Source organism: Siphateles boraxobius, unplaced genomic scaffold, assembly GCF_051911475.1.
Source record: "Siphateles boraxobius isolate OS27281-9 unplaced genomic scaffold, OSU_SipBor_1 20, whole genome shotgun sequence".
Lineage (NCBI taxonomy): Eukaryota > Metazoa > Chordata > Actinopteri > Cypriniformes > Leuciscidae > Siphateles > Siphateles boraxobius.
Genome location: NW_027508811.1, coordinates 20,360,330 through 20,369,395, shown reverse-complemented (window position 1 = coordinate 20,369,395; position 9,066 = coordinate 20,360,330). Strand labels below are relative to the sequence as shown.

Below are 9,066 nucleotides of genomic sequence, written 5' to 3'. Positions count from 1 at the left end.
TGGATGAATTATCTCGGCAAAGGGGAAGTGCTCACTAACACAGATTTAGACAGATTTGTGAACAATATTTGACAGAAATAGGCCTTTTGTGTACATAGAAAAAGTCTTAGATCTTTGAGTTCAGCTCATGAAAAATGGAGGTAAAAACAAAAGTGTTGCATTTATAATTTTGTTCGGTGTATATCAAGTGCTCTGATAAAAAAAGGCTATAAATCTCCACCTCCAATATCCTCACATGCAATATAGCCTACTAGCCGAGACACCACCTTTATGTGTACAGATGTCATAATGACGCAAAGACATGCTCGAATTTCCAGTGGAAATCCACCAGTACCACTGGAATTAAAAACATTATTACAAGCTTACCATTTTGAATCGAGTTAAGGCAAGCAGATAGTTTTAAACACTGGCTGGTTATGTACTTGCTCAATTTATTTAGGATAATTTTTAACCCAAAAAAGTTACGGACTGCAGCTTTAATGAAATTCTGTTTAGTTACCAGATGTTTTGACAATAACAATACACTTATTGTAATTCAGGGTTTTTGTGTGTATTTTTTCTCTCTCCAAGCTAAATTTAAAAGTTGGCATCCCTGATTTTAAAGCCAATTCTTATCTCTCAAAATAAGTGCTTTATAATAACACATAGGCTATAGGTTATATGTTAATATTCATGCACTAGTCAAGTTTTTAGGTTTTGAATGTTTTATTGCATAAGTTTTACAAATATCACATATGGCTTACAAGATGACTTTCAATAATGTTTTCAAGTCAATGACTCAAAATCATCTAAGCTGATCATTCTGGATTATCGATTCACATTCTAAGCATTTACTTTTTGCAATGAAAATAAAATTGCATTTAAGTACAAAAAGGAATCTAGCCTTTATCATAAAATACTGGACATGAACATTTGTAATGCATGCAGTAGGCATGTTCACTATCAGAATAAAAACACAAATAAACATCAAGGACCTTGGGTCAAAAATACTTTAGCTCCTGTTTAATTTAAACTCATTTTATAAAAACCTCAATTAATGTCTTTAATGTAACGTCCTCATGGTATCAACATTCTCCATGATCCGATATTTAAAAACAGTCATGTTTTTCCTAATTACCGAAAAAAACAAAACATATTTATTCAATTATACCTATAGTTTCAACCAGAGGAATATGGTCATTTACATTTTGCTAGAATATCAAATCTGGAAAAACGACTGTGTGGGAAATTGTGAGTTTATGTATAGTATATGTTAATATTCGGTGTGCAAGCTCATGAATATTTTAGCCTCAATAACCAAAAATGGAGTATTGCATTAAAGCAGGAGCAAAATAGCCACAGTATCTTGTCATACACCAGCACCATCCTGACTCACAATTCATCCTCACAACTCTTGAGGTTCTTGTGTGATGCTGGAGTGCATGCGTGAATAAAAATGTCACCGGTCCAGCCGTGTGAAACGTAAACAGTTTTCTGCTTATCTTTAGCCTACAAAAGCCAGACTCCAAGTCCATTCTGCGGTCACTGGACAGGAATAAGTTCTCGATGCAGTTCATCTGTAAGCTCCACCCGCAGAGGGTGAGAGAGCCCAGGCACATCACAGTGAAAACACTCTCATTGGCCAGAGAAAAGCCAGCTCTGAATTCTGACTGGTTAGAGTATCTACCGATCACTAAAGTGCAAAAATATAGGTCACTATTTGAGCTCATGACCATGTTTATATGATCAGAAGGGACTTTGTTATTGGTCATGAGAGAACAGTGCCTCGTTCAGCGATACAATCTTTTAAATGGGGCATGTCAGCATTCACACTAAGGTTTTGAGGGACGTGTCTTTGAGCGGCTTTGTTCTCCCTCCACTTCTGTAAACTAGAGGAATAGTCTTGTGCCGAGAGTCTCTCCATTTTCTGTGCTCTCACCAGGTCAGATGGAAAGATAGTGTTACAAAAGGCACGAAACAGGATCCTGAGACACAGAAAGAGATGAAAAGACAACAGTGAAATTTACTGTACCATCATGAGCTGCCTTTAAGACAAGATGCAAACATAAGTGACTGATTCCAATAAAGTTTGTCCAAAGGAAAGACAATTCAACGGGTCAACTATTTTCTATGATGTTAAAAGTCATACAAGTACAGATCTTATCAAGGGAATGGGGAAAGACAGAAAACTTGTTTGTCAAGATTACATTTCAATAACATTTCTCAAATAATGGTGTCATTAATACTGCTTTTTCAGCTCTCATCACACTATAAAATTTGAAGCCTTCTCTTTGAAAAATAAATAGATTTCGTTCCCACATAAATAGGAAAAACAAGGCATCTCAGAATTATTCTTATTGTTGGAAGTGTATAAATTCTCTACTTGACTTTTGCCCCGAATTGCTAGTTTCGATACTAGTTGCCGAAAGTCAGAGACAGTCTGCAGATTTTGTGTGTTCAAATTTGACAGTTGAAAATCACAGAGTATAAAGGGCACAGACTCCGATTTATAGCTTCAGACTTTGATTCTATCCAGTCGGAGGAGATCAAACCTGTTTGATATTTTGAGACGAGATGCATGTTTCTGCGCGAGTTTGTCGGACCGAGGTAAAAGTCTAGTAGTGTGTGATCCTTAATTGTTTAGTAGTGCAAGGGTCCTCAAACTTTCTTGTCAGCCAAACCCCATAAGGCCCGTTCAGTCTAAGGACGATAACGATAATTATAAAGATATAGTTCTAAAAAAAATATAATGGATATAATTAGAATAAAGAGAGCGGTATCGTTCGTTGGTGTGGAGTGGACGCTAATACAGTTAACGTTCTTAGTGAGAACGGGTCTTTTATTTTCAACACGTTCTCTTTTTCATGGTTCTCTGATGTTGGTTAATGGATTTTATTTTGACTTTGAACCTGGACTTTAAAGTGGACTCAAACCTCTTTTTTAGTAGTGATATTTGTGATTCACATTACAATTACACTACTGTTTAAGAAACCCGAGCAAATTAAATATAATATTAATTAATTATTATTAGTTTTAACGAATTTTAAAAATGAAGACAGAATTTACTGTTGCAAAATCACCATTGTCCTTTGAAATACAAAAATTATCATTTCATAATAATAATTATTTTATACTACAAGTTAAAATACTAATATTTAACATTGCATAATAATAATTATTTTATTTTATTTTATACTACAAGTTACAATACTAATATTTGTGTCTTAAATTCTTCACTTTTAACAATTCGAGTCCTCAACTGTTTTGGTGAAATACTGCTGAAATGCTGTAAACTTCTGTCCACAAAATATGCTAATTTGTAAATAAAGAACCCCATTTGGGAAACCCTGTACGATGCCAAGTTTTTCTGTAACCATTTAAAAAGCCTGCAAGTGTGTGATGTCTAGTGTTTTAATGTTTTAAGTCATGTAGTGTATTTAAGTCTTTAACATAAAATCTTGGAAGTCAGGTAACTGGGTTTTGAAACAGTATTACAGTTTGTTATTGTGACTGGTATGTGAATGTGCTAATTCAGGTATGTGTGTGTAATACCTGGGTAGCAGGGCCAGGACTGTGGTTAGTCCACATACTAAATAGTAGAGCGGCTCAGACATCATTTTTGTCTCAATGCCGTAGGGGTTTGTAGGGGAATTGCATGTCACACATGTAATGCCGAACAACAGGGTAAAGGCATAATAGAACAGGACACTGAAGAGCAGCAATGTAGCGTGTATCCACGTCTGCACAAAAAAAGAAAAACCACACAAGACCAGCATTAGCATAAGATACAGAGCCAGTCTTCCATAAATAAAGACATTAATGATAGTGCTATGGAATGCAAATTTTGTTACAAGAATAACTCCGTGATGTGTTGTTACTGTGGTGTTTTATGCAAAATGCAATTTCCCTTGTGCACGCTGAATGAGAAGGTGCTGAATGATTTGAGATAATGCTTAAAGAGATATTTGATCATTACTGTATTTCAATTATGTTTCAAATATTCAATTATATTTCAATTATGTGGAGCTGTATTTTGGACCAATAACATTTCACATGGGGGGTGGAGCAAATACTTCAGATTTACTCAACCAGTCAAAAGTTTTGAACTGGTTAAGTCTTTTATGCTCACCCAGGCTGCATTTATCGAAAATAAAGTAAAACACAATATACAATAACCGTTTTCTAATTATCCCTGTGATGGCAAAGCTGAATTTTCAGCATCATTACTCCAGTCTTCAGTGTCACAAAGTCCTTCAGAAATCATTCTAATACGCTGATTTGCTGCTCAAGAAACATTTCTTATTATTATCAATGTTAAAAACAGTTGTGCTGCTTAATAAATGAATCCTTTGGAAAAGACAATTCTTTCAAAAACATTAAAATAGTCTTAATTATTCCAAACCTTTGACTGGTAGTGTAGATTTTATTGTAATGCTTGATGAGGACATAGTGTGGCATGGAATGCAATAACTATTCTAAAGATTTACTTTTTGAATTACACTGAATTATAGATGATAAATTTGCATTGAACAGCTGTGATTGGCTTACCACTGTGCGACTCTCTATGACTTGATGCAGGAGGATAATGAGGAGAGCAGAGCCATTGATTGGAGAGCCAAAGGAAAATACCCCAATATCAGACCCTGCATACGCCTTCATAGCATACAAAAACAATGAATTATTATATGTGAGCACTGCTCTGAAAATTATATTTGAATTGTATTGAACCATTTAGACATTTAAATGATTAATCTATCGATTAGTCTATTAATTCCGCAATATTAGTTCCGCACTTTTTGTTTTTGGGCACAGCCAAGATCTCAAGTGTCATTTGGGAACAATGCAAAAAACTTGGTTCAAATGAGGTATACTCAGTAAAGTGAAGACCTTCAGAATGACTTACAGAGTAAGGTATGAAGAAACACACTAAGCTTTGGTAAAACGCATCGAGAATAGTCAGCCAGAACATTGATGGAAGATAGGCCTGAAAAACAAACATCACATAACCACAAATAAGCCATCATTATATTGATACCATGTAGAACACAATGCAAAACAGCTGAACACAACAGAAATGCAGAGTTCAACAGAACGACGTGTGAGACAGGATGACTACCTGCGAGTTTTGTCCAGACTCATAGAGAACAGGCAGTTTTAGGAGTGTCTCGGCAGACACATCTTTGTCCAGCACTCCATATATGAGTGGAGGTATGGAGGTGAAGAGAAGGTTGAAGAAGATTAAAACCCACGAGTTGGTCATCGTGCTGCCTGAAAAGCCACAGACAAACTGGTACCAGAACAACAGGTTCACATACATCTACATGAAAAAAGAAGAAAGAAGAGGATCAAGTTAGGGCCGCATTGATTCATAAGATAAGAGGAACTGTGTAAATGTGTACATTACTCACCACATTCTTGTAGAAGAAATAGAGGATCATGTTAGCCAACCGTGTGTAGCACCAATGACCATGAACCAAAATTAGCTTTCTCAGGAACTTAAATCTCGAGATGGCAAAGTCACTGGACATCACCGCCTATATGAAGGGAGAAGACATCATAAACATCGCAAGAGTGGGAAAGATCTGTTCTGTTAAATTAACTACAAGGTTTTAACTATAATGTTAAATTATAAATGTTTTTCCCCTATACATAATATTTCACAATATTAATGTTTTCACTGTATTTTTGATTAAATAAATGCAGACTTGGTGAGCATAAGTGAGCATTTGAAAAATAGTAACAATCCTAAACTATTGAACAGTTGCGTAATTAGTTAAAATTAGACAGAATTAGTCAAAACGAATAATGCAACTACATGGGAGTACCCAAACCCAACTCCCTGGTTTCTGCTTGTACCTGCATGCCCTCCTGGCCTGAGATGCCGATGCCAACATCTGCCATCTGAATCATACTGACATCATTGGCTCCATCACCTGAATATGAGCATCACATATTTTAGTTCAAACAACATTCTACATGGACATTCAACCATATACCTTTCAATGTACAGTACTTACTCACCTATAGCCAGGGTCATGACCTTCAGCTTGTCTCTGACGAGCCGTACCACTAGGCTCTTCTGCAAGGGGGTGGATCTGCAGCATATGACTGAGCGACAGCGGCATGCGAGTTCCAGGAACGGCCCCTCTAGCTCCTTCTGCAGAGCATAGTCCAGTGTACGGCCATCAATAACCAACACACAGTCAGAACTACAATCATCTTTAGATGCGCCTCCATTTGTGACTTGTTTGATCTCAAGTTGTAACTCATGAAGTTGAGCCTCACAAGCCTCCTAAGGGACAAAGCACAAACATACAAAAAATGTAATTCAGATTTAAGTTTTATAAACAGTGCTATAAATAAGGATTGAACATATTGGCATCTACCTTTGTATTTTGTTGGCATTTTCACCCTAGCTTTTGCATTTTTTCTAACATAATATAATATAAAATAATATAAAGCCAGGGCTGTTTTATTTAAATTAATTACATTTACAAATGAATGGGAATTACCAAAACCAATTTAGGCTGAAAAGCCAAGTCAATTAGTTCATGCACTTCCCGGGAATCGAACCTATGACCTTGGCATTGTCAGCATGAAGCTCTTTGAGCTACAGGAATGCCTAAATGTTTGGAAAAGTCTAAAAATATAATATATATATATATATTTTGGAATTTCCATTACAAGTGTTCTTTAACTTATTGCATATTATACAAAACAAATATTAAATTGACAATGGTGGACAGTGCTATATATGTCATGTCATTTCACAATCGTCGCTTGGTGGAGGTTGGCTGTATGGATGAGAAAGTAATGACCAGAGTCTTCTGTCTCGTATGGCATTAAACAAGCCAGCTCCTGACAGACCAGTCCATGTCGTGATATTATCCGGCAAGTCTTCCACGAATTCTGAAACCTTCCACTAAACCTGTCACGATGCTGCCTTTCATGGTATCGACTGATTGTCGCATTACCATGGCCAAAATAGCATAACTTGTGGGATTTAATGTGATTCAGCAATTCGCTTTTTGTTCTAGCCAATTTGTATAACTGCTCAATTGTCATAAGTTTTGTCCATGGAATTTGTAACAACTTTCTAATGTACTTGTTTTCAAAAGCCTAGATGTGCCTTTCTTCCTCTTTCTTCAATGTCCACACTTCACAACCGTATGTTGCAACTGGCCAAACCAGGACTTTCATCAAACGCAGTTTGGTGATAGTGCTTACTGATTTGTTCTACCATATTTTCGTAAGCTTTAGCATCAGCAGCTATTTATACCAGGGTGTAATTAGTCAGTTTGTTAAAATCCTTTAAAAAATCTTTTTTTTTTCACCACCTCTACTTACCTTGCTGTCACAATTGGCCATCAGTAAGTGGTCTGTGGGTCTGAGGAGTTTGCAAGCAAAAGCAATATTAATAGCCGTCTCTTGTTTGTCCCCTGTGAGGACCCATACTTTAATTCCAGCTTCCTGCAGAGCCTCAATGGTCTCAGGCACCTCCTCTTGAAGGCGGTCTACTATACCCGTTGCCCCTGGAAACCAAGAAAGAATTAGGCTAGGACAACCAACACACAATATCATTTCAGGGCAATTTCATTTTTGTCTTCATTGTCGTAATGTCTTACCCAATAATGTGAGATTAGTTTCCAGTCTCTCAGCAGATTCAAGCAGAAGCTCTTCTCTGTTTTCAATGCTGGTTTCTGCATACTCATGTTTCTTCAACCAGGCTTTGTATTCCTGCTCTTCCATCACCTATAAATCAAATGCCAACAATTTTCTTCCAGACTCAACCTCCATGCACAGGCATCGTAATGCAATCTATTGTCAGGTTACATTTGATGTGCTGTATGCAAATAGACAGAGATGGGCAAAAATACATCAAAATGCATTTAATCATAAATTACAAATACAAATGTATTTAAATAAAATACAAAACACTGCTGTGAAAAATTAATAAAGTAATTTGAAAATAAAAAATACAAACAAAATGTACAGTCTTTTGTAGTGTGAGAGCAAGTGTGGTGTTAGATACATGTAAGAGTATAGAATATCGGAATATCATCGTTTAGTGCAGAAGATGCGCTTTTAAAGTACATGTTGCCACATATATAATAAAAGATCATTACACCCATAACACTATATTTGTATTATATTACACAAAAACTAGTTAACGCTGCTGTTAAAGGTGTTTCTAATACCGCGGCTGTGACATCTTTCTCTCTTCAGACTGCCATTATCAATCTCTCTCTTTTTTTTTTTTTACTCTTTTTGAAAGTTGTGAAAACCCTGTTGTGCCATTTTTCTTTTGCTATTTGAGCAAATGGGAACACAAAAAATATATTTAATGTAGTCTCTCATTCACTGCTATAGAAGTTTACCCAACTATGATGCCTTCCACCTCTGAGATGCCCAGAAATGTGAACAGCGTCAATAGGATGTGTCACATTACGTGATTTTCTTGCCAAAAACTGCGATAGGCAATTTGGTAGTCCTATTTGTATTTTATGTCTAGGGTCCTAGGTATAGTTCCTCTATCCATCATAAAAGTGCATCTATCCATCACAAAAGTGCATATCCATCATAAAAGTGCTTCACACGGCTCCGGGGGTTAATAAATGCCTTCTGAAGCGAAGCAATGCATTCGTGTAAGAAAAATATCCATATTTAAAACTTAAAATAAACTAGCTTCCGGCAGACGGCCCACGCAAGTCGACTTGCGCCACAAGAGTAACCAGTGACGCATGTATGACGCTTCGCTTCACTTTAGAAGGCCTTTATTAACCCCCCAGAGCCGTGTTGAACACTTTTATGATGGATAGATGCACTTTTAATGTTGGATAGATGCACTTTTATGATGGATAGATGTGCTTTGATGGACTTCAAAACTTAAATGGCCATTCACTGCCATTGTAAAGCTTGGAAGAGCCAGGACATTTTTTTATATAACTCAATTGTATTCATCTGAAAGAAGAATGTCATATACCCCTAGGATGGCTTCAAGGTGAGTAAATCACGGGGTAATTTTCATTTTTGAACTATCCCTTTAAGCCCGGTGATGAAAGTTAATATATGCAAAATAAAATGATA

At 36.4% G+C, this 9,066-nt stretch overlaps 1 protein-coding gene across 3 annotated transcripts in view; it reads right to left on the bottom strand.

The window, feature by feature from the left end:
* Nucleotides 1-686: 686 nt before the first annotated feature.
* atp10d (ATPase phospholipid transporting 10D) overlaps nucleotides 687-9,066 on the bottom strand; it is a 29,446-nt gene continuing 21,066 nt past the window's right edge. For all 3 annotated transcript variants that reach the window (XM_077237409.1, XM_077237410.1, XM_077237411.1), the window contains 10 exons: nucleotides 7,605-7,731; nucleotides 7,327-7,511; nucleotides 6,001-6,271; nucleotides 5,836-5,912; nucleotides 5,388-5,513; nucleotides 5,096-5,296; nucleotides 4,883-4,963; nucleotides 4,528-4,632; nucleotides 3,532-3,719; nucleotides 687-1,964 (listed from right to left, as the gene is read on the bottom strand). In XM_077237409.1, coding sequence (XP_077093524.1) covers nucleotides 1,748-1,964; nucleotides 3,532-3,719; nucleotides 4,528-4,632; nucleotides 4,883-4,963; nucleotides 5,096-5,296; nucleotides 5,388-5,513; nucleotides 5,836-5,912; nucleotides 6,001-6,271; nucleotides 7,327-7,511; nucleotides 7,605-7,731 — 1,578 coding nt within the window. In that variant the 3' untranslated portion in view covers nucleotides 687-1,747. The remainder of the gene's footprint in view (nucleotides 1,965-3,531; nucleotides 3,720-4,527; nucleotides 4,633-4,882; nucleotides 4,964-5,095; nucleotides 5,297-5,387; nucleotides 5,514-5,835; nucleotides 5,913-6,000; nucleotides 6,272-7,326; nucleotides 7,512-7,604; nucleotides 7,732-9,066) is intronic.